This window comes from Bos javanicus, chromosome 7, assembly GCF_032452875.1.
Source record: "Bos javanicus breed banteng chromosome 7, ARS-OSU_banteng_1.0, whole genome shotgun sequence".
Taxonomy (NCBI): domain Eukaryota; kingdom Metazoa; phylum Chordata; class Mammalia; order Artiodactyla; family Bovidae; genus Bos; species Bos javanicus.
Window position 1 is genome coordinate 92,987,946 of NC_083874.1, and position 26,144 is coordinate 93,014,089.

The window sequence follows — 26,144 nt, forward strand, 5'->3', positions numbered from 1 at the left end:
GGGTTACTTCCACTCTTTTTAGCTAGTATAAATAAAGCTGTTATGAACATGTATAGATAAGTTCTTGTGAAATATATGCTTTTAATTATCTTAATTACAAATTTAGAATTTGGGGGTCATATAGTAACTTTCGGAGAAGGCAATGTCACCCCATTCCAGTACTCTTGCCTGGAAAACCCCAAGGATGGAGGAGCCTGGTAGGCTGCAGTCCATGGGGTCGCTAAGAGTTGGACACGACTGAGCGACTTCACTTTCACTTTTCACTTTCATGCATTGGAGAAGGAAATGGCAACACACTCCACTGTTCTTGCCTGGAGAATCCCAGGGACGGGGGAGCCTGGTGGGCAGCTGTCTATGGGGTCGCACAGAGTCAGACATGACTGAAGCGACTTAGCAGCATAGTAACTTTATCATCACATGGTTTAACATATTGAAGAACTGCCAGATTATTTTTCAAACTGGCTCACCATTTTACAATCCCACCAACAATGTATGAGGGATCTGATTTCTCCAACGACCTCACCAACGCTTATTTTTCTATTTATTACAAACACATTAGTTGTAATAGTTGTGGAGTGAGACCCCCTAGCTTTGACTTGCATCTCCCTAATGACTAATGATGTTGAGCATCTTTTCATGTGCCTATATTCCATTTGTGTATTTTTTATTCAGAAATGTTTATTCAGATCTTTGGCCCATTTTAACTGTATCAATTATCTTTGAAAGGTATTTTTAAATACAAAAAACATGTATTTACCCAAGTATTTAATAGCTTTTCCATGATCATCATTCTTTTGTGTAGGTCCAGATTTCTACTTGGTATCATTTTTCCCTTCTGCCCAAAGGACCTCAATTAACATTTCATGGTACTAGTCGTCTTATGTTAATGAATTACTTCAGCTTTTATATATTTGATATTATCAAAGTTCACACTCCACTTTCTTCCAACTTTCATGTTTTCAGATGAGAAATCTGCTGTCACTGCTATATTTAATCCTCTAAATGCAAGGTGTCTTTTTAAAGAATTTATCACTTCAGTTCAGTTCAGTTCAGGCGCTCAGTCATGTCCGACTCTGCGACCCAATGAATTGGAGCACGCCAGGCCTCCCTGTCCATCACCAACTCCCGGAGTTCACCCGAAGTCACATCATCGAGTTGGTGATGCCATCCAGCCATCTCATCCTCTGTCGTCCCCTTCTCCTCCTGCCCCCAATCCCTCCCAGCATCAGAGTCTTTTCCAATGAGTCAACTCTTCGCATGAGGTGGCCGAAGTACTGGAGTTTCAGCTTTAGCATCATTCCTTCCAAAGAACACCCAGGACTGATCTCCTTTAGAATGGACTGGTTGGATCTCCTTGCAGTCCAAGGGACTCTCAAGAGTCTTCTCCAACACCACAGTTCAAAAGCATCAATTCTTCGGCACTCAGCTTTCTTCACAGTCCAACTCTCACATCCATACGTGACTACTGTAAAAACCATAGCCTAGACTAGACGGGCCTTTGTTGGCAAAGCAATGTCTCTACTTTTTGGCTTCCCTGGTGGCTCAGAGGTTAAAGTGTCTGCCTCCAATGTGGGAGACCCAGGTTCAATCCCTGGGTCGGGAAGACCCCTTGGAGAAGGAAATGGCAACCCACTCCAGTATTCTTGCCTGGAGAATCCCATGGACAGAGGAGGCTGGTAGGCTACAGTCCACAGGGTCGCAAAGAGTCAGACACGACTGAGTGACTTCACTTCACTTCTCTTCTTCAGGTTGGTCATAACTTTTCTTCCAAGGAGTAAGCGTCTTTTAATTTCATGGCTGCAATCACCATCTGCAGTGATTTTGGAGCCCCCAAAAATTAAGTCTGACACTATTTCCACTGTTTCCCCATCTATTTCCCATGAAGTGATAGGACCAGATGCCATGATCTTTGTTTTCTGAATGTTGAGCTTTAAGTCAACTTTTTCACTCTCCTCTTTCACCTTCATCAAGAGGCTTTTTAGTTCCTCTTCACTTTCTGCCATAAGGGTGGTGTCATCTGCATATCTGAGGTTACTGATATTTCTCCCGGCAATCTTGATTCCAGCTTGTGCTTCTTGCAGCCCAACGTTTCTCATGATGTACTCTGCATAGAAATTAAATAAGCAGGGTGACAATATACAGCCTTGATGTACTCCTTTTCCTATTTGGACTAGTTCTTAGCAATTTTATTATGCTATGTCTCTGTTTGATTTTCTTCATGTTTCCTCTATTTGGGGTTCATTTTGTCTCTTAACATCTACATGCTTTATATTTTTCATAAATTTGGAAAATTTTCAATCATTATTTCTTCAATATCGTTTTCTGTCACCAAACTTCTCTCATTCTGGGACTCCAATAACAAATATCTGAGGTCTCTTAATATTGTCCCATAGCTCTCATAGCTTTGTTCATTTGTTTTTTTCAGTCTTTTCTTTTTTTCTGTTTTATTTTTAGTAGTTTCTATTCTTATACTTTAAGTGCACTTATCTTTATTTCTGTAGAGTCAAATCTGTTATTAAGCCCACCTGGCATATTTCCATCTCTAAAAGTTCAGTTTGGATCTTCACTTTATTCATTTCTCTATCTTCTTGAACTGTGGTATATTTAAAATAGTTAATTTACTGTTGTCATCTAATTATATCCTATGTATCACTTTGGATTTGTTTCTATTAATTTTTCTCCTGGTTACAGGTCATACTTTCCTGCTTCTATGTATGTCTCGCAAATTTGACTGGATGCCAGACACTGAATTTTATGTTGGTTGCTAAAATTCACTATATGCCTTAAAATGTTTTGAGGCTTTATTTTGGGGTTGTGGGATGCAGTTAAGTTACTCTGATACAAGTTGGCACTTGTGAGGATGTTTTTAAGCTTTTTTGCAATGGTTCCTGAATGGCCTCTACTCTAGAGTTAATTTGACTCCATCTAGTACTAAGGCAGTACTCTTTTGAAAAATAGCCAATGTCCCATTAATATGGGAGATCGTTTTACCCTGGTGAAACATAAAGTAGGCCAGGCCCAAGGTAAAGCTCCAGAGATCGCTTTCCATGTTCCTTTCCTGTGGCTTATCCTACTTCGCTTTTCAATTGCGTAAAGCATGCATTTCAGTAGATGTAGTAGCTTACTCACATGTGTGCACTGATCAGTACTCAGCCAAAAACTCAAGATTAATGCACTATAGATCTCCAGAGCATTTTTCTTTTTGCTTCTGTGCAGCTCTCTCCTTCCAACATACTGCTGCACAAATGTGAGGAAATCCTAGCCAGGAAAGCCTCCCTAAACTGTGATTTATCAACTCAGTGACACCGTCAGGCTAAGTTTGGGTTTCTTCCCTGTGCTAGCCTGGAGCCCCTTCACAGGCAGTAAGCTGTTGTGCAAGAGTATAATTTTATGTATTTTCTCTGAATTTTAAGACAGAGGAAAAATTCATTAACTGTTATTCCATATTTTGGCTGGGCATGGAAGTCCTATACACCTTTAGGACTTTAAACATTCATTTATTTACCAATCTTCTGCCACAAAACTAAGGACTTTGAGTATTATCATGCTTCCTCAAGTTCTGGAATGTTTGTCTTTCTTATAGACGTCATACTCATAATACATCATCTATGAATTCTCCTTTACTTTCTTTAAAGCCATTGAGCACATTTAAAACATTTAAGAAATACTTGCAAAACAATGAGGAAAAATTTACTTGGGTAACTCCCTACACACACACACACACACATAATCTCTTACCTTATTGCATTCATATCTACGTTGACAGGAACTTCTTTTACTACTTTTCTTTATCAATATTTCTAAATACTCAACTTCTTCATAAAAATAAGAAATATTTTTCTTCCTTTTCCATTTTCATTGGCTTACATAATTATAATAAAAATCATAACTGGAATAAACAATTTTGGGAATAAACTCAGCTAGAGGGAAACAGACATTGACCACTAGAGAATGCCCTATGCTAGCCATAATGTTCCGTGTGAATCAGACATTCAATAAATTGGTAAGAAACCACTTGGAAGTTTGTTAATAGTGCTTCTACTATATAACTAAGTTGTATCAGGTAATTTAATACCTAAGAACTACAGGCTTTTATTAAACATTTTAGGAAATAATACATTGATCTAAGGAAGCAAGTCTCATATAAAATGGCAATTACTTAGACGAGTGTAGAACCCAAAATGAAGATTGTGCCAAGGAATCCTACCGCCTTTCCTTGTAACAGTAATCATGTGAAACTTAAAAATACAGGCTCTGAAAGGGGTTGTGAAAAAGATAAAGAAAGCAGCTTGTGTGAAGGGAAGAGGAGCAGACCAGGTGAATGAGGTGGCACAGACAAGTCTCAGCAACATTTATAATGTGGCGAACAACCTAACAGCCGAGTGTAGAGGGCAGGGATTTACACCAGTAAGTCGGTTATTTCCAGGCAAGAAAATGCAGCATGTATTTTCTATATAACTTTAAAATGAAGAATCAGCTGGAGAATCCTTTAACACTCAGTACCTTAAATTGGATTAGACACTACAATCCCTAAATTACCCTTTAATAAACTATAGAATTAATTTACTAAAAACCACTTCAGATAGAAAAGAAGTGAAAATCTTCCTACATGCTCAACTTACTTCCTAGAAAGAATTTATCAAATTCAAAACACTAATATAGAGCATTATAAAGAATGGTCTGGTCTAAACACTTAAAAAAAAATCTAGCTACACTGTAATAATTAAACATTGTGCATTATGTTACCATAACACTTGGCCAAAGATACTAAAAAATTCCCATATACTGCGGAATCAAAGTTTCCAATGTATAATACAGGAAGGCAGTGTGATTGTGAACAATGAATATGGGATTTATTAATAATGCACTAACTGTTCTTAAGTAAGTCATTTACCTTTCTCTTGTTCTATTTAGTCATATCTCAGATCTGTACAAGAAACTTTAAAAGTCATACAGCATAGGATAAGCTGTGAATATAAAGCAAAATATTAATAAGTATGATCAGTTCTTCAGGATATCACAAGAGAAAGCAGTACATCCCTAAGGCTACAACTAATCATATCCTGAATATGATACCTTTAAAACTCACTGCTTTGGGTGCTTCGAAAGGTTGTTCAGGGCTTCCCTGGTGGCTCAGTGGTAAAGAAACCAACTATTAAGGCAGGAGACAGTTTGATCTGTGGGCTGGGAAGATTCCCCTCGGGTAGGAAATTGCAACCCATTCCAATATTCTTACCTGGGAAATCACATGGACAGAGGAGTCTGCTGGGCTACAGTCCATGGGATACCAGAAGAGTCACAATGACTTAGCAACTAAACAACAACAACAAAGGTTGTCCCACTGTCTGTCAGTTATCTCAGTACACAAGCAGAGAATTTTTTTCTGAATATTCAACTTAAACTTTTCTGTCTTTAACTTCAGGCAACTGCTGCTCTCCTACAATCTTCAGGGAATAAAATAATTACCTTCCTTCATTTATGGTGGTACCTTGAAGGGATCTATGATCTAGTTCTCTGCAGTCTTCCCTTTTCCAGTCTATATAAATATAGGAATACATTACACCTTACTTCTCAATCTCACATTCTTTGGATTTTTTAAATATTTTCCCTTGTTATATTTTTCTACTACACACATACTTTTTAAAAGTGAATTTATTACTACTTTAATGCCAAGTCTTTCCATTTTACATAAATATATACATTTCAGAAGTCACAATAGGAACAATACATAACCCCATAACAATTCTGAACAGAAATACCATATTATAATTTTATTCTATAGTCAAACAAAAAATATTGAGTGCTAGTCCCAAGCCAGGCTCTGTGCTAGTCACCAGGAATAATGCGTAAACCAAATGAACAGAGCCTCTGACTTCACTTAGCTTACAGTTGAGAGAGAAAGAAGTACGTAAGTGAGAGAGGCATGAAACTCCAGGAAAAACAAAGTGTAATATGAGTTCCGTCTAGTCAAAGCTGTGGTTTTTCCAGTAGTCATGTATGAATGTGAGAGTTGGACTATAAGGAAAGTTGAGTGCCGAAGAACTGATGCTTTTGAACTGTGGTGTTGGAGAAGACTCTTGAGGGTTCCTTGGACGGCAAGGAGATCCAACTAGTCCATCCTAAAGGAGATCAGTCCTGAATATTCACTGGAAGGACTGATGCTGAAGCTGAAACTCCAATACTTTGGCCACCTGATGGCGAAGAACTGACTCACTGGAAAAGACCCTGATGCTGGGAAAGATTGAAGCGGGAGGAGAAGGAGACAACAGAGGATGAGATGGTTGGATGGCATCACTGATTCAATGGACATGAGTTTGAGTAAACTCCAGGAGTTACTCATGGACAGGGAGGCCTGGCGTGCTGCAGTCAGTGGGGTCACAAAGAGTCAGACATGACTGAGCGACTGAACTGAACTGAACTAAATTTGAGTTATGACAGTAAATATCAGAATCTCTGAGAATCTAGCCTAATTCTAGGTTACAGAAAGTCTCACTAAAGAATTGACACTTAAGTCATTACGTTAGGAATGAACAGTAGTTAGATGAGAAGGGAAGAAATATTCCATGCAAAGAACAGAGGTCATATTAAAGCTGGGGGCTTCCCTGGTGGCTCAAACATTAAAAAGAATCAGCCTGCAGTGCAGGAGACCTGAGTTTGACCCCTGGGTTGGGAAGATCCCCTGGAAAACGGAATGGCAACCCAGTCCAGTATTTTTGCCTGGAAAATGCCATGGACAGAGGAACCTAGCGGGCTACAGTCTATGGAGTCCGCACAGACTCGGACACGACTGAGTGACTAACACTTTCATTTTAAAGTTGTGAGAAAAATAACTTCAAATAACCTAAGAAGTTCATAATGGCTTGAAGTATAGAGCATGACAAAGGAAAATGAAGCTACATGGATCAGCTTGAGGCTTGTAGGCCATATGAAGTAGTTTAATCTTTATCCTAAAGTCACTGAGAAATAAAAGATAATAAAGTTAATAACTTTGGAATAATATTTTGGCTTCAGAGTGCGATTCAAGGATTACACTTAGCCAGGGAGATAGATGAGTCAGGAGAATTTCAACCAAAACACCCTCAACTGGTCGCTGTTTGACTGAATCTATAGAATCTATTGTCATTCCTTCTCCTAGATACATATTCTTCACACGGCTTTAAGAACATGGCAGGCTCAGTTTTCCTCTTGCTCAATGGCCTGCCCTTTTGGTCAATGCTGTTGATTCCTCACCTCCTCGATTTCTTTAGTGTGAAGTGCTCCTGGGCATAGTGCTTGCACTTTCACTCATCCTGACCCACGGCTTTTATTTGTTTTTCAAAACAGTATCTACAGCTAAATGCTGCTGCTGCTAAGTCACTTCAGTCGTGTCTGACTCTGTGCAATCCCAGAGACAGCAGCCCACCAGGCTCCCCGTCCCTGGGATTCTCCAGGCAAGAACACTGGAGTGGGTTGCCACTTCCTTCTCCAATGCATGACAGTGAAAAGTGAAAGTGAAGTCGCTCAGTCGTGTCCGACTCTTAGCGACCCCATAGACTGCAACCATCAGGCTCCTCCGTCCATGGGATTTTCCAGGCAAGAGTACTGGAGTGGGGTGCCATTGCCTTCTCCATGCTAAATGCTATTTATTTTGTTTACTATCTGCCTTCCCCTTCCGCACAAAAAATGTGATCTCCATTCAATGTTTATCTGTTTTGGTTAATTGTGTGATCTCCTCAGTACCCAGAGTACTCAGCATGGCTCAGAGTAGGCAGTCAAAAAATGTTTTTTTTAAATTAGGGACTATTGAATGAATAAATGAATAAACAAACAAACAAAAGAAGCTTGAGACTACCATGGACTCAACATGGATGAAGGGGATAAGGGGACCAGTGTGTAGGACACCACAAAGAATGGTGAGCTATACAAACTGAGGGAGAGAAAAACTCCAGTTCAACTCCTACATAGCTAGTCTGAGTGACTACACAGATTACGGATGTATAGGAAAACACTTCCAAGAGAATGTAAAGATGGTTCGTCAGTTCAGTTGTGCATAAACAGTGTGACATGCCTAATGCAATACCCAAGTGAAGATGTCCAGTTCAGAGCACAGGGAGATAAGGGTGCAGATCAGGATTTAGATCAAATAGCACAGTGATAGTATCAGAAGCTATGGGAGTGCCATCAGTTACCAAGGGAAAACGAATAGAGAAAAACAGAAGACCTAGAACTGAGTTCTGACAAACCTCACGAAATGGCAACCCACTCCTGTATTCTTGCCTGGAGAATCCCATGGACAGAGGAGCCTGGGGGGCTACAGTGCACAGGGTCGCAAAGAGTCGGACATGACTGAGCGGCTTCACTCACTCAAAAGTACAAGAAGTCACAAAGGAGATGGAGAAAACAAATGTTCAGAGGTAAGAAGAAAAGCAGAAAATACCATTACATGAGGGCACAGTGGAGTCAATATTTTGAAAAGAAAGAAGTCATGTTATCTCCCACATATTATTTACATACACTTCACATATTATCTTCAAACCTAGGGTGCCAGGGATGATTGTTTGGGTGGCTGCAGCAATAAAACAGTATCAAAACATAGTAACAGTCACAGTTTTTTGCAAGCGTATGTGCCCCTTATTCCCACTTCCAGTGGCTACCATACACGGCCTTTACCATGACAGTCAGACGAAATAACTTACAAGGCATAAAGGGTCAGAGTGACAAAAAATAGACAGTGATTTCTAGTCACACTTAACATAGGTAACTGCCTACTAATAAGAGCAGTTAGGTCCTATGTATGGATGAAATCTGTATATAAAAACTGGTCCAGAGATAATATTTAATAATAAGGGCAAAATCATAGCCTAATTTTTAAAAGCAAAAAAATAATGCATTTGAGGAATACCCAAAGAGTACTTTTACTTTAAAATTCACCACAAAACATATGCAAATGGAGCCTACTTGTACTCTAATAAAGACACTTCACTTTAACACCCTATCTCAAATCTCTGAGCGTGGAGGAGTGGACACCCACTTTAGCAGGTTGAGGCCTTGTGTCTCCAGTCTGTTGCTCTACACAGCACACATATGGATTCCTGACAGGAGGAAATAACAGCATTCTTAACAAATGCTAGCTGAGAAGCAGCAAGTTACCTGTCATGCAGGGCTACAACACCTAACAGAGAACACCATCACAGCTCAGGCTGAGTTTTTTTCAGAAATCTTACCTAAGAACTAACTGCCTACTTTAGTTGAAAATTATTCTCATTAAGTGTGTAAACGTTGAGTGAAAAAAATGTTTTATTGACTGAGATCATATCTTCATTTAAAGAATCCATGTGTGTTTATGCACCTGTTTATTCCAGTCTCAGGACAAACCATCATCTTATTTTTAACCAACTCACACCACTGGCTACTCTCACAGGTTATTAAACACAGAACTAATGCCCATCTGACCTTAGTTATTAAATGTTCTAGCTTTTTACATCAGCATTAGTGTATTTATCCTATTTGTTTTTCTACCCAGCTAACGAAGTTCATCAGGAAAAATTATATATTATCCTCCCATTCTACAAGTCAAACACAATGCAGCAGTATTTCAACGTTATTTAAAGAAAGTTTTTTTTTTCATCTTGCAAATGCCTTTTTGTTGATATCTATCAGAAAAGAGTCAATCAGCATTTGCCTTCATGTGGGAAGGACCCCATGTTTCTTGTTGATCCACAAGATTATCTGAATTCATCAGTTTACTCTCATTAACAATTTGCTTGGCAATTTTAACAAAGTTCCGAGGGCCTGCTCATACGTTAAAGTTTGGATGAGTAACTTACACAGGAGCCATTGGTGATATTCCACAGGCAACCAGGAAGGATTTGCTGCCATTGCCTACCTCAAAACCAACAGAGAAACTCAACACTGAGTTCAGTCAGTTCAGTCACTCAGTCATGTCTGACTCTTCGCGACCCCATGAACCACAGCACACCAGGCATCCCTGTCCATCACCAACTCCCGGAGTTCACCCAAACTGATGTCCATCGAGTCAGTGATGCCATCCAGCCATCTCATCCTCTGTCGTCCCCTTCTCCTCCTGCCCCCAATCCCTCCCAGCATCAGAGTCTTTTCCAATGAGTCAACTCTTCATATGAGGAGGCCAAAGTATTGGAATTTCAGCTTTAGCATCAGTCCTTCCAAAGAACACCCAAGACTGATCTCCTTCAGAATGGACTGGTTGGATCTCCTTGCAGTCCATGGGACTCTCAAGACTCTTTTTCAACACCACAGTTCAAAAGCATCAATTCTTCGGCACTCAGCTTGATTCAACTTTCACATCCATACATGACCACTGGAAAAACCATAGCCTTGACTAGATGGACCTTTGTTGGCAAAGTAATATCTCTGCTTTTTAATATGCTATGTAGGTTGGACATAACTTTCCTTCCAAGGAGTAAGCGTCTTTTAATTTCATGGCTGCAGTCACCATCTGCAGTGATTTTGGAGCCCCCAAAAATAAAGTCTGACACTGTTTCCACTGTTTCCCCATCTATTTCCCCAGAAGTGATGGGACCAGATGCCATGATCTTAGTTTTCTGAATGTTGAGCTTTAAGCCCACTTTTTCACTCTCCTCTTTCACTTTCATCAAGAGGCGTTTTAGTTCCTCTTCACTTTCTGCCATAAGGGTGGTGTCATCTGCATATCTGAGGTTATTGATATTTCTCCCGGTAATCTTGACTCCAGCTTGTGCTTCTTCCAGCCCAGCGTTTATCATGATGTACTCTGCATGAAGTTAAATAAGCAGGGTGACAATATACAGCCTTGATGTACTCCTTTTCCTATTTGGAACCAGTCTGTTGTTCCATGTCCAGTTCTAACTGTTGCTTCCTGACCTGAATATAGGTTTCTCAAGAGGCAGATCAGGTGGTCTGGTATTCCCGTTTCTTTCAAAATTTTCCACAGTTTATTGTGATCTACACAGTCAAAGGCTTACCTCAGAAACCAAAAGAGAAGCTCAACACTTAGTTAGGTTGGTGTGATTATAGAGGACATATTCTACAAGCGAGGATACTGCTAGCTTCTGTCCATAAAGCTTCTGAAAGAAGGCCGTATTTAAATGAAGGCCTGCACAACAGCAGGCTGTGTCTGAATTACAAAAGGCCACAGTAGCCCAATCAATACACTTGGAATTCTTATGATCCACCCTTTATATAATTCTGGAAGTTTTTATAACTTGAACTCACTCCTCCAGACTGGAACTTACGGCAAAAGTCTACGAGGGCTGTCCAGCAGGGATTGCTGAGTTTTAGACAAAAATGTCCAGATGCAACAATCCAGCACCTTCTGCTTCAAAGACACTGGCTCGTTTCCAGGCATCACCTGAAACTGCCTCCATAACTGAAGGCAATGATTTTGAGATCTGAGCTACCCATAATGTTCTGTGTAATGTCACAGAAAGAGTCTAATAAGGAAGAGAGCACAAAGGAAAATTTCACAATAAAAATGGAAATGGTTGATACAGGAGCATCTACCAGAGGAAAACAAGAAATGTACCTGCTCATATGAGCAGGCTGCCTCTTTCCCATTAGCACCAATTTTGCAGCCACCTGGAGAACTACTGAATCCCACTGCTACCTGAGGAGCGCTTTCTGAGTGGTCCCTAGTTGACAAACAAAAAGCTTCCTGGTTTACAGATGTCACTTCCAAGGTGATGGATGGCACCCCTGTGTGGCAAGCTTCCACACTGTGATCAACTGACGGAAGAAACTCTGACTGAAGATTAGAATAAATCGGCTCAATGGGCAAAAGTGCAACCTTTCAGTGACAAAAGAGTTAGACACCAACGTGGGTCCTACAGTTTGTGTGACTCATGGGTGCTGGTGAATGGCTTGGTCATATGGTCAGGTAGATGGGCTATGGAAAAGTGAACCAGGAAGGTACTTCAAAAATGCAGACTGCAGCCTAGGGCAAACGCCCTAGTATAACCCCATGGGAATTTAAAGGACTCATTAAAGATACACTGATTCCTATCAAAATAAGCATAAGGTAACTCTAACCAACAAGTGGATACCTTACTGTGCTCACTTGACGTTGCCACTTTAGCTTAACAGACACATGGACACAGTGGAGCTGCACCCATGCAACAGTGGCTGATCATCAGCTTCTTCCTCTCGTACCCTCAGAGGCACAGAATGACAAGGACTGTACTATCCACCTATGAGAAAACAGACTGCAAAAGCCAGGAGGCAGATTTCCTACAGTGAAGGCCCACACGCAGCTGGCAAGTGAACTATACTGGACCACTGCCCACAGCCCCAAGGGACTCTAATGGACATGACAGGTACAGGCACTTAGGGCTAAGTTTTGCACACATGGAGGTAGATGTAAACACTCAAAACACAAAAAAAAGCACTGGAGCAAAAAACACAGTACCAATTTGGAAAAGGCATTCAGGTAAAGAAGCTATGTGTTATGGTACGTAGGGTCCAGCCATGGGTGAAGAAATATCACCTCAAATGCACATATGTTGCTTATCAAGCTTAGTGTAGTGGTTTACAGAAAGTTGCAATAGGCAACTGAACATCTGTTACCAAAAATGGGTAGAAATAAAGTCAAGAAGGGCTAGCTTGTAGACCTACACAAGTGCATGCTCATGCTCAACCGAAAGGGAGCCAGTCCACAAAAGACCTAGGAGAGGCAAGACCAAGGCAGCCAAAGGAGGGTCCCCACAAAACAGAACTCTCTGTATTTGCAAGGGATCTGAGGAAGATGGGGTTGGGGAGGATGCTAGTGTGACAATACAGTTCTTCTATTGTGTCTTACAGCAATAAATGTCCGAAGAGGTTAAGATCTATGTTTGCCAAGACAGTCTCTGTTTTGGAACCTGGCATGGTCTAACCTGCTGCTGCTGCTGCTGAGTCGCTTCAGTCGTGTCCGACTCTGTGTGACCCCAGAGACGGCAGCCCACCAGGCTCCCCAGTCCCTGGGATTCTCCAGGCAAGAACACTGGAGTGGGTTGCCATTTCCTTCTCCAATGCAGGAAAGTGAAAAGTGAGAGTGAAGTCGCTCAGTCATGCCCAACTCTTAGCGACCCCATGGACTGCAGCCTACCAGGCTTCTCCGTCCATGGGATTTTCCAGGCAAGAGTACTGGAGTGGGGTGCCATTGCCTTCTCCGGTCTAACCTGAGTAGCTTCAAATTGCAGACATTTTGGTCCTTCACTGTGATGACGAAAAGGACCAAATGCTGATGAATGAATCTTACTCTAGTAATAGACCAATATCTTTTGATTCTTATGTTTCAGCTTACATCTTCTACAAAAGATATCTTTGGGAAGGAATTTCTCTTCCCTGCTGGGCCATCAAATCATGAAGTATATAACTTGTAGCAGGCTGGTCACTGTGAAACTGTAAACCTTATGACTGAAAGCTTAGAAAAGTTCCTGTCTATAATGGAAATGAAAAAAAAAAACAGCTGCTGCATGCTTATTATGCCACAGTACAAATATATATCCCGCCTATTTCTGTGAATGGAAAGAATTAAACAAGATAGAAAGAAATTGAGGGTTTCTGGTGAAGAAAAGGCAGTAGGCATCACATCATGGGCTTGAATTTCTACAGAAAATGACTCCACCCTGAGCCCAAAGGCTATGTGAGGTCTTACGGCCTACTCAGAATAAATCACAGAATAAAACTGTGATTGACTGTGTGATCAATCTTTGTGATGTTCAATTTTATGGATCAATCTAGCTGGGCCATGGTGCTCAGATACATGGTCAGACATTATTCTGGCTATTTCTGTGAGGGTATTTTTGAATGAAATTTACATGTAAAGCAAGGTACTTTAAGTAGATTGACCTCCCTCATGAGGGTCAGTCAGTCAGTTCAGTCGCTCAGTCGTGTCTGACTCTTTGTGACCCCATGGACTGCAGCATGCCAGGCCTCCCTGTCCATCACCAACTCCTGGAGCTTGCTCAAACTCACATCCATCAAGTTGGTGATACCATCCACCATCTCATCCCCTGTAGTTCCCTTCTCCTGCCTTCAATCTTTCCCAGCATCAGGGTCTTTTCTAATGAGTCAGTTCTTATCAGGTGGCCAAAGTATTGGAGCTTCAGCTTCATAAGGGTAGGCCTCATTCAATCAGTTAAAGGGCTTCAAAGAATAAAGGCTGAACTTTCCAGAGCAAATGCTTCCCTAGTGGCTCAAACAGTAAAAGATCTGCCTGCAATGCAGGAGACACGGGTTTAATCCCAGGTTGGGAAGATCCCCCAAGGATCTTTCATTTCACTTTTTCCAGAGCAAGAGGGAATTCTGCCTGAAGACATATTTGAAATCAAACTGGGACATCAACTCTTACCTGGTTCTTTAGACTACTGACCTCCCCATAAGATTTTGGACTCATCTAGTCTCCATAATTACATAAGCAAATTGCTTAAAATAAGTGTATTTCTCTATATATACACAACCTGTTGGGCTTCCCTAGTAGCTCCATGGTAAAGAATCTGCCTGTCAATGCAGGAGACATGGGTTCAATCCCTGGGTCAGGAAGATCCTCCAGAGAAGGAAATGGCAACCCACTCCAGTGTTCTTGCCTGGGAAATCCCATGGACAGAGGAGCCTGGCAGGCTACAGTCCTGGCTAGGGTCACAAAAGAGTTGGACACGACTTAGTGCAATAACAACATAAAACCTGTTAGTTTTGTTTCTCTGGAGCACCCTGACTAGTGCACTATCTATTTAGCCTCAAGTAAGCTCCCACCACATCTAGTAAGAGGAGAAAGATACACTGAACACTAAGAGAAATAATATATTATATATGTCATACTAGAATTATCTTAAAAGCAAATATGAAACACACAAAAGAGAGAGAGGTCCATTCTATCCTCTGCGGATCAGAGAAAGTTTTCTTTGAGGTTGATCTAAGCTTGAGAGATGAATAAATATTCTGCAAACAGATGGGAGGGAGGGTGGGGAAGCTGCAGCCTGGCACCACATGCTCCCTGCCTGAGTCAAGGCCCAGAGATATACAACAGCACGGCGTATTAGGAAGCCACGAGTAGGTTTATATAGCTCGAGCATAGGGTGAGTGGGAACTGGGGCAAGAGGGAAGGCAAGTGATGGAGCCAGAAAAAATATGAAAGGGCCAACTCATGAAAGGTCTGGTGCAACAAGGCACGCGGCTTAAAATTCATCTTGCAGGGAAACACAAGGTTCCAAAAACAGGCAAACATGATCACAGTGGCAGCTTCAAAAGATATGAATATCTCTGGTAGCAGTGTTGAGAACAGGTTCAAAGACCTGAACCTGTTCAGGAGGGCAGAGCAGACACGGAGCGACCACACTGCAGCTAACAGTTTGATCAGGCCACCATAACAAAGCACCGTAGATTAGCTGGCTCAAACGACCGAAATCCCTTTCTCACGGTTCTGAAGGCTGAGAAGTACCAGATATAGGTGCTTGGCTGATTAGGTTCCTGGCGAGAGGGCTCCTTCTGGCTGGTAGACAGTTGCTTTCTTGCTCTATCCTCACATGGCCTTTCCTTGGTGCATACACGGAGGAGAAGGGGAGAAACGGAGAAGGGGTAGGAGTGGAGAGACAGAGAGAAAGAGAGATGTAAAGCGACTAATCCTATCTGACTAGGACCCCATCTCTATGACCACATTTAACCTAAGTTACTTTGTAACAGCCCCATCCCTAAATACAATCACCCAAGGGGTTAGAGCTTTGACATATGAATACTGACGGGGCGATGCATTTCAGCTGAACTGCAGAGATATAGCTTTAAGAGATGATACAGACCTAAGCTCAACCAACAGCAGTAGCGATGGAGGAAGATGAGATGCAAAAAGGTACAAGACCTGGCCACACATTAAACACCAAGAGTGAAAGGACTATGAAGTTTCTAACATAACTGGCTGAACAGTGGTGTCGTCTGTTTAAAACAGGAAAGCACGTTACTGGCCTCGCAGAACCTCAGGGCCTTCAGGCTTAGAAAATGCAGGCCCAGTGAAGAGTGGAAGTGCGTAGTCAGACTGAAAACAGGAATTATTGAAAATCTATTCATTCTTCTAATGCTATTCATTCTTCTAAATGCTGTTAGCAGTTGTCCAGTCAAGGAGAAAGATGTAAAGATGCTTATTGTACCATTTTTCAACATTTCTGTGTGTTTGAGAAGTTTCACAAGTTGAATATTGGGGGAAAGGAAGCTGGTGATAGGAACCTGAGTACACTTCACGTTTGGGAGTGAGGCTTGCTCCCTGGCAGGGAGTCAATCGTCACTGACAGGTCTGAGATTTGCTTTTGCTCTAGTTACAAACTAATCAGCTAGCCTGTTACTGTTTCATGGGTGCTAATGCAAGACACAAAATTTCTGGGTCACAGACAAAGGGCTTTACTCATCACAGCATAGAATCAGCATATTTGCACTGGTTTGTTGGACTCCAAGTCCATGGAGCACAACATTATGTGACCCTAGATGGATGCTGCACACACAGTGGTTCAGGCTGAAGCTGCAAAATACCGAGCTTGGGGAGCTTACCATTTGACAGCAAGCTGTAGGCAAGCCTGTTCTTTGTCCCAGAGAAAGACCTAACTTCATGCTTCAATATTGCTTGTTGCAAACACAACTCTTGAGAAATGGCCCAGGTGAAAAAGCAGGCAGGGCCTTGTATTCTTGGCATATCCAATATGACATACAGGAGTATGAGAGATTCACAGAAACTGTCATAATGCTCACCCACTGAGTTCACTGCCTCTGTGACACCAAACACGTTTATGCCTCAGGCAAAACACTAAGTAAGGTACTTCTAAAAAATGGAATAAACTATTGGGAGACAACTCAAGTCCTAGAATGGATGTTGTTACCCCAGAAAAAAAGTACTCCAAATTCTAGGATTTGATGGGTCCCAAGTGAAACGGTGGGCTTCCCAGGTGGCCCTCGTGGTAAAGAACCTGCCTGCAAAGCAAGAGACCAAGAGACGCAGGTTTGATCCCTGGGTTGGGAAGATCCCCTGGAGGAGGGCATGGCAACCCACTGCAGTATTCCTGTCTGGAGTATCCCAGGACAGAGGAGCCCGGCATGCTGTAGTCCATGGGGTCACAAACAGTTGGACAAGACTGAAGCAACTTAGCACAGCACACAACAAATAAAATGGTATAGTCCAAGAGCACCCAAGTATGCCTGCCAGGGAGCAAGCCTCACTTACAAACGTGAAGCATACTCAGGTTCCTATCACCAGCTTCCTTTCCCCCAATATTCAACTTGTGAAACCTTTCAAACACACAGAAATGTTGAAAAATAGTACAATAAGCATCTTTACATCTTCCACTTTGATTGGACAACTAACAGCATTTTGCCATACATACTTTCTATTTCCCTGAGTTTTTCCTCTTCTTTGGGACACATTTAAAAATAGCTTGCAGGCACCATGACTTTCTCCCTATATTTATTTATTATCCCTATAATATTTCACTAGCATCACCTAAGAATAAGGACATTTTTCTACATAACCATACTATGTGATATTTCATACCTGAAAAACATGAACAATTCTTCCTCATTGCTCCTGAAGAGTATACAGGTTGTTTGTTTTACCTTATTATTTTTTTAACCAAAGTCCCATCAATGTTCATATATGCAAGCTAGTTGCTGTCTCCTTGTTTATTTCCATCTACAACAGTTTCTTTACCCTCAACACACAAATCTTTTCAGTATTTTTAATGGTATTGTCTTCTACATGTCCCTTGTATTGGACTGTGTCCTTGTGGTATCATTTGCTCTTCCCTCTATTCTGTATTTCACGAAAATGGAATACAATTCTAAAGGGCTGATTAGCGTCAGAGCCAGCATGTGTAGTAAGATACATCCCCAGTTAATGCTGTGTACTTCAAACAGCATCCTATCAGATGATACAGAATGTCAAGTTATTCTACCACTATTGATACTAACTGTGTTCATCAGGTACTGTGCTGACGGCTAAATCTCTATTTTAAGGTATGTATTTTTCCCCTTACAATTGCAAGAAATCTCTGAGTTGATACTCTGGGAAAAGTGCAAATATTCTGTGCAAACATACTGTGCAAATATTCCCTCACATCCTTCATGAAATCAATTATTTCAAGAAGCAGTTGTATGGTAGTTTTCCTCCACTAAATTAACAACCACAAACTTAATTTACCAAGCTACCACAAACTTAATAGCTTTAAACAGAGTTCAGCATCTCACAATTTATAGATCACAAATGTGGGTTGGTTCCACTGGTGTCTCTGCTTTAGGTTTCACAAAGCCAAAATCAAGGTGTCAGCCAGCTGGGCTCTTACCAGGAGGTTCTGGAGAAAGTCCCCTTTCAAGTTCACTCAAGTTGTTGGCCAAATGCAGTGCACTGAGTTTTCCGTGCTTCTTATTAGTTTAGGGGTACCCTGAGCTCATGCAGGCCTCTCTTTGGTTCTATCTCAAAGCCAGCAATGGCATGTGAATCCTCTTGCCTGAAGCCGCTCTCCCTGCCTCTTCTGCAGAATCTCTGTGATTGACTCTTCTGCCCTTTCTCTTCGGCTTTTAATTGCTCTTGTGATTATACAGAATTCACCCAGATAATCCAGGACAACCTCCCTATCTTAAGATCTTAAGATCAGTTGACTAGTAACCTTAATTATATCTGCTGCATAAGTCACTTCACTTACTGTGAAGTCCCTTCACGGTAGATCCCAGATTAGTGGTTGACTGAATAAGCAGGAAATGGGACTCTTGAGGGAACATCTTTAGAATGATGGTGATTTTCTAATTGTATCTTTTTTTTTTTTTTTACTGTTAGTAGCCAGTATTCTTTGGTAAAGTAAAACATTCCTTCTTCAACTGCAAATGAACTACGGTTTCTCATAAAATGTTGAGCTACTTAATTCTTTCCCTTTGATTACCAATTTTCAGATAATTTTCATCTTACGACAGCAAATTAGCTATATTATAAAAATGCTATGGAATCAAGACTTTTAATTAAATATTTTATAATCAATAGAAGCCTTATTCTGTTTTACCCTCAAACTGTCCCAATTTTGGCCAAAGGAAATCCTCTCAAGTTGGGTTTCTTTGTCCTGTTCACATACTGCCATTAAACTGAGGGTTTGCCTTCCAAAAAAGACAATGTCCTCAGCTCATCTTGTATTTTCTCTACCAGAGAGATAGCGCTGAGCCAAAACTAGGACCAGACTTCCTGACAGCCAGGCCTTGGTTTCTGTCACAATATGAGATGTGGGAATTTCACATTATATGAAGATATTAGTCACACACATCACTGGCATCATTGACTCAAGGGACATGAGTTTGAGCAAACTCCAGGAGACGGTGAAGGACAGGGAAGCCTGGTGTGCTGCTGTTCATGGGATCACAAGGAGTCAGACACGACTGAATGACTGAACAACAACAACAAATCACATTATATTCAAATATTTGACTACTAACATAATAATTTATATTATTATTCTTTAAGTTGTTCCTATTTCAAATACCTGAATATGGCCATTGGAAAAATCCAATTTTTTAAGCTGCATAAATTCCATTTTTTTAGTAGCAGTACTTTTCAATAACACTGCACTGTTTTACAAGACATATTACTAATATAGGTTCGGGGGAGTGGAAATTATGCCTTTACTTTCTTTTTTTGTAAATGTGGTCCTAGCCATGAATAAAAAGCCAAGCTTTTAAGACTGTTTAATCAATACTATCCTCTTTCTAAGCACACTAACAATTTATTAACTTTTAAAGAAGTAAACAAATATCAAAGGAAGTGCAAAGACCCAATTTAGGCAAAAAACTCAAATCTTTCATTAGAATTTCTTCTGGATTACAAATTCTCCATTTAATAATAATTCAGTATTGACATGAGAGAGACAGTTGAGAAAATTTGACAAGTTACATGCTGGGCTTTACATTCTATTTATTACTTAAATGATAGCCTTTCTAATCTTTCAAAGGAAACGTTATTCCTTGGCATAATATTCGTCTCTGATATATATGCATGAAAACTTCTATTCTGAAAATCACCCTTTCACACCACTCTCCCACTTCTTTAAACTGAAAGTATCTTTCTAAATTTAGACAAATTAACCAAACTTATTAAAAGTTATGGACCCTGTGGGAGAGGGAGTGGGTGGGAAGATTTGGGAGAACGGCATGGAAACATGTATAATATCATGTATGAAACGAGTCACCAGTCCAGGTTCGATGCACGATACTGAATGCTTGGGGCTGGTGCACTGGGATGACCCAGAGGGATGGTATGGGGAGGGAGGAGGGAGGAGGGTTCAGGATGGGGAACACATGTATACCTGTGGCGGATTCATTTCGATATTGGGCAAAACTAATACAATATTGTAAAGTTTAAAAATAAAATAAAATAAAATAAAAGGAAAAGGTGGCTGGCAAAAAAAAAAAAAAAAAGCTATATGTTTTTATTAAGTTATATGTAGACAGTAAAAATATATATATACATATTAGCAAAAGCATTTGTTTGACTGTAAAAATGTAACTATGTGAGTGTAAAAGAGTACTCTTTTGTGTAGTTATGACACTGCATTCTAAAAAGAAAATGACATCTCAGTTTATTTTACTTACACAGTAAGTTTAATTTACATAGAAATGATAGAGCATTTCAGGAGCAAGTCTTAAAAACAATTTCTGCTGAATGACTGCTATAATAATCTCCTTAAGAGAGAAATAAACATAAACTAAAACAGCAGTTGTGAAACATATATAGTACCTCTCAGCTGAAGACAAAACTCAATATTCTGCAGGAAAACTTAAGAAAACAGAAGGGGCTTTGGTTTAGATTGTTGGCTGAAGTTAAAAGCTGTCTTCTTAAAACTTAAATTTAAGCATACCAAAAGTTTATTTATTAAGGCAGGCTCAAGGCAATAAGCTCAAATTTCTGAATTCCGCCCTATCCATCACTGAGGAGAAAAGTTTTTCCAGTGCTTTTACGTGGAGGACACTGGTGAGAGACTTTTCACAGGTTCTCGCTTAACAGAACTAGAGATCTTATTGGTAATAAGAAGCATTAACCTATTTTCAGAATTTAAACACAATGTTTATATGTTTTCTGGGAACTCTAGATAATCATATGAGAACTTGAATTTTCAGGATTATGGTGACATGTCTTCAGATTTACCATGAGGGTCATAGTCAAAACTTCTGTGACTCTCCACTGGCATTAAAGTAAAGTTAAAGTGTTAGTCGCTCAGTTGTGTCCGACTCTTTGCAACACCATGGACTGTAGCCCACCATGGTCCTCTGTCCATGGAATTCTCCAGGCAAGAATACTGGAGTGGGTTGCTGTTTCCTTCTTCAGTAGATCTTCCCTACCATGAAATTCCTTGGACATCAAACAAATCTGTCCTCTGCGCTAAAAGAAGACACAATCTCTATCTTCTAAGTCTGCTTCCTAATCAGACATCTTAAAAAAGATGGTTCAGAACAAAAGCTATCAACATCTTTGCTCAAAGATGTTCAGAAGAGATCCAAGAAAAGCTGTATTCCAGAAAAGAAAAACTTAATTTCATATATTCTTTATGCTACTGTTTAACCAAATAATTCATTTTGACTACTTTTATTAGACAGCCAAAATATAAATAGAACTTTCAGCTTTTCTTTATAGAAATAAAGCAGTTGTCTAGTTATCACAGTAAACAAATGTGTTCATAGGCATTTTATGAAAAACACAGACTATGACATCAAAAATCAGATACATCACTTTGCTGACAAAGGTCCATATAGTCAAAACTATGGTTTTTCCAGTAGTCATATACGGATTTGAGAGTTGGACCATAAAGGAGGCTGAGTGCCGAAGAACTGATGCTTTCAAATCGTGGTTCTGGAGAAGACCTGAGAGTCCCTTGGACTGCAAGGAAATCAAACCAGTCCATCCTAAAGGAAATCAACACTGAATATTTACTGGAAGGACTATGTTGAAACTGAAGCTCCAGTACTTTGGCCACCTGATGCAAAGAGCTGACCCACTGGAAAAGACCTTGATACTGGGAAAGACTGAGGGCAGGAGAATGGGGCGACACAGGATGAGATGGTTGGATGGCATCATCAACTCAATGGACATGAGTTAAGGCAGACAGTGAAGGACAGGGAAGCCTGGCGTGCTGCAGTCCATGGGGTTGCAAGGAGTTTGAGATGACTGAGCAACTGAGCAACAGCAGCACGACACCAATGGGTAAAACTCGGAGCTTTAACAAAACATTCACTCGAATGACAGATGACATTTTCAAAGTTTCCACCAGGGGTAGCATTAAAGAGGCATGTCATGTTTCCCAAGGCCTAATCCTTCATCAAGTCAAAGATACGTAGTCTATAGCCAATAGCAATTTTCTTCCTATAGATAAACACTTTTTTGTAACTTTCGGTAATAACTGGTAACTGTATTTGTATATACTTAAAACGCACAATAAGATGATTTTATAATTGCCAGGAAATTTCTAAGAAAAATTGCCAAGACCAGGATAATTAACACATCCATCACCTCACATAATTAACAATGGTAACTCTGTGCTTTTTGTTTTAGATAAGCATTTCAAAGAAGACTTATTCTTCCTGGCACAGCAGAGGACTCAACCTCCTAAAAACATTAAAAAAAAAATAAAATTTAGCATCAATTTGTTCCCCTTATAATGATTCATTATAAAACATTAAGGTCATGAAAAAATTTGTGTAAAAACATAAATTTAAACTGAAATTATGTTTCTAACGCTACCACTAAAAATAAAAAAAAAATACAAAAAGCTTTTTGAACCATTTTGTAGAGAGAACACATGTACTGCTTCAACTTAAACCTTTATTCTGACTATTTAAAATTGGAATAAATAACAAGGTTAAATCATATATACAACCATACCTCTCCCAGTGCTTCATATCTTTTCTGGTTCCATCTGTGCAAGTCTTCCCGGTAGTTAAAAACAAACGGCTCCCCAGTTTTTATGTGTCTTAACTGCCCCTCTAGAAGACAAACAAACAAGTTTATTTGTTAAAATAGTGCTATGATTCAGAGTATATTTATAATAATATGTAAAGCATAATAAATAATGTCTAATAAAAATTTAATGTCTCAGGACATTTTCATTGTTTTCATTATTTTTCTTTAAATATCCATATAGTGCAAAGATATACACAGTATAAAAGAAGGACCCAAGTACTCAAAAGCTATGTCTTCCATCTTCATTTCTCTAACCCAAAGCAAATTAACAATATTTGAAGGCCTATAACATATGAAGATTTTTGCTAGCTACAGCCATGAACATGGTCCCCGTTCTTAAGCTTAGAGGTTTACCTGAGGAGTAAAAGCATAAATATTTAAAAGTGAAGCAACTTTTTACAAAGAATGAAGTCAACAATCTAAAAAACTGCTACAGGCAATTCACATAAAGTCTAAAATGAGTTTAGAAAAATGAAGGATCCCTATAGGCTAGAATAGGTTCAAAGGTTTTAGTGAAATTTCTCAAATGGCTTGAAATACAAATACGATTGCAAATGGAAATGGGAGAGGGACAGTGAACCAACGCAGGTTTAGACTGCTAGGTAGGAAGTTAGGCATCAGCAACAAGGGGTGACCTAGCTGAAAAGGAGGAAAGTTGATCTCTAAACCCCCTCTCAGACACACCCAGGTGGGGCTCACAGATTTGCTACAAAAATCACCAGAAAGACTGTTCCAACTCCAGGCCCTAGGCACACAGTGGATACAAACTAACTCCAGGGGGCTTCCTCAAGTAACCTTAAGCAGCTAGGAGCCTATTGAAGGTGCATAAATATTCTACACATACATATACATCTGATTACAGCAGACTGAATTATAGGAAGACACACGCAACACAGCCTGTTGTTATATAACTTGCAATTGTCAATCGGCCTTGAACGTATGCCTAGTTGCATTCCCTTTCTTGACTGGTGGTGGGTACAAGCCCTATTCTGCACAGGGCACAGGGCACAATCAAAAGGAGGAGACGGGAAGTATAAAAGGGGAAATCAACAGGGATCATTACGATGACTCCTTTGGGATCGGCCGGCTTCCACGTTTTGGGAGTATCTGTCTAACAAAAGATCTGCTGCTTGAGCCAATCTGAATTGTGACTTGTCTGTTGTTTTAAACCCTTTAGTCTGTTCCAAATTTTTGTTTTGAGGAGACAAGAACTGAGGAAGAGAAATAAACTGACCTGATAAGACTGTCAAGACAAACTCACAAAGTTCACTGACTATACTGACAATAAATAACTTTATTAATAATTTCAATGGCTGAAGCAACCAAAAGGCACAGGCAAAGCTGGGAGTGGTTTGCAACAGCCTGGCTGGGTCTTCCCAGTCTTCTCTTCTCACTGGATAGCATGCTCTGGTCCAGCTCTGGTCCAGAACAGGTGATGTCTCTAAGTGGGGCATGTGAATTACTGCACACATTTGTAAGCATGCTGGTTATAAACACTTCTACTTTATGTGCCAGAGAGTTGTACTGCTCATGTGGTATTTTTCAAAGAAACATGCAATTACATATCTGCAGATTATAGGTTTAACTGTAAGCAATACCAAACCAGTTAACTTGTTCAAAATACTTCATGGAGAAGGATTCTCCTCATGGCAGACCAAGCCACCTGTCTTGTTTCCCCAGAAGCATTCTCCTGGTATTCAGGAGAGAAAAACGATAACAGATCAAGTGCTTTAACAACTTCCCTCTCCTCTTCTCAGACAATGAAAACATAATTTTGAAAAAAAAAAAAAGATGGTAAATTCAAATAATGGTGAACAACCCAGTTTAACAGAAACAAAGAGAGTACTGAGACTAATTGAATAATACAACAGTGGAGAACACATGAAATCAAATAGTAGAAGCCTCAAACTTTAGCCTTTATCCTTTATCCTAGGAGTGGCAGAAGAGGTACATGGTCAAGCTAAACTGAGTTATTAGTATTTGATTTTTATCCAATGAGGGCTTGCAAGAGTGAAGAAAGACTTGAAAGGAAAGCTATGGCACCAGAGCTAAAATCCAGGAAACATTAGTACTCTAAGTAAAACTATCTCATTATTTTTATGAATCAGTTTTACTACACATACTCTGTATTTTTAATATAAGTGCTAATTCTTATTTCTAAAGTTTTTTAATACTTAACATGAGACACAGCACTAGATCACCATAACGAACACTCATTTATGGTCAGATGATGCCATATACATTATAAGGTACATCTATGTCTTTCTTTTGAGGACAGGGAAATTCCCATTTAGGATACCAATACAAATGAATTGAAGGTATCTGCAAATCTGACATTTGTGATTTTGACTACAGCAACCTTAAAGGCATGTGGCACATAGTAATGTGTAATACTGCTACAGCTAAAATTTGAAATGTATTTTCTATGGGACTGTTGTGTGAAAGGGAACTGACTTACCGAGAGAGAGTTTATGTAGTTAGATGTAGATATATCTACATCTCAAAGAGAGGTTTGCTGTTTGTTTTTCTTAATTCTCTACTCATTTTGAACATAATGATTCTCACAAGTTGATAATGATTTTTATATTTTAGGAAAAATGAGCTTTGCCAAAACAGCCAACTACTAACACTAGTATAAAAGTAAAAAGAAGATAAAGAGGCAAAGAGAGTAAGCATTCTTAACCAGAAAAGATAATCTGGATCACTTACAGTTGGATTTGCAAATAGTATTTCTCAAAGGTTTGGAAAAATCTCTTTAGCAACTGTCAAAGGTCTGATTTAGGACATTTTAGAGTCTCCTAAAATCAGTTGTAAAATCTCCAGTGTATAACCAAATGTATGTTATTTTGAAAAGCTTATCCATATATTTTACCAGATTGGTGGTTGAGTCTGAGACCCAAGATAAGCTATCAATGACCTATGTGAATTAATAAACTGAAAATATTTAAGACACTTTCTGACAACAGTAAGAATCCAATAAAAATCAGCCATCATGGAAGACAAGCTTCAAACTCAAAACAGTTTGTTGCTGAGTTATATATATATATGTGTGTGTGTGTGTGTGTGAGAGAGAGAGAGAGATACAAAAGCGTGATTTCTCACAGTACTGCACCAAAGTATATAGGGAGTAAGAGTGAGGGTATAAGGTGAAAAGCCTTCACCTTCATCTTTCAAGGCAAAGGCACTTGAGCCGGGCCGTATACCAACT

The 26,144-nt window shown here is 39.8% G+C and overlaps 1 protein-coding gene across 6 annotated transcripts in view; it reads right to left on the reverse strand.

Annotated features, from left to right (window-relative positions):
• Positions 1–26,144, reverse strand: part of ARB2A (ARB2 cotranscriptional regulator A) — a 422,536-nt gene that overhangs the window by 346,054 nt on the left and 50,338 nt on the right. For all 6 annotated transcript variants that reach the window (XM_061424395.1, XM_061424392.1, XM_061424389.1 and 3 more), the window contains one exon: positions 22,859–22,959. In XM_061424395.1, coding sequence (XP_061280379.1) covers positions 22,859–22,959 — 101 coding nt within the window. The remainder of the gene's footprint in view (positions 1–22,858; positions 22,960–26,144) is intronic.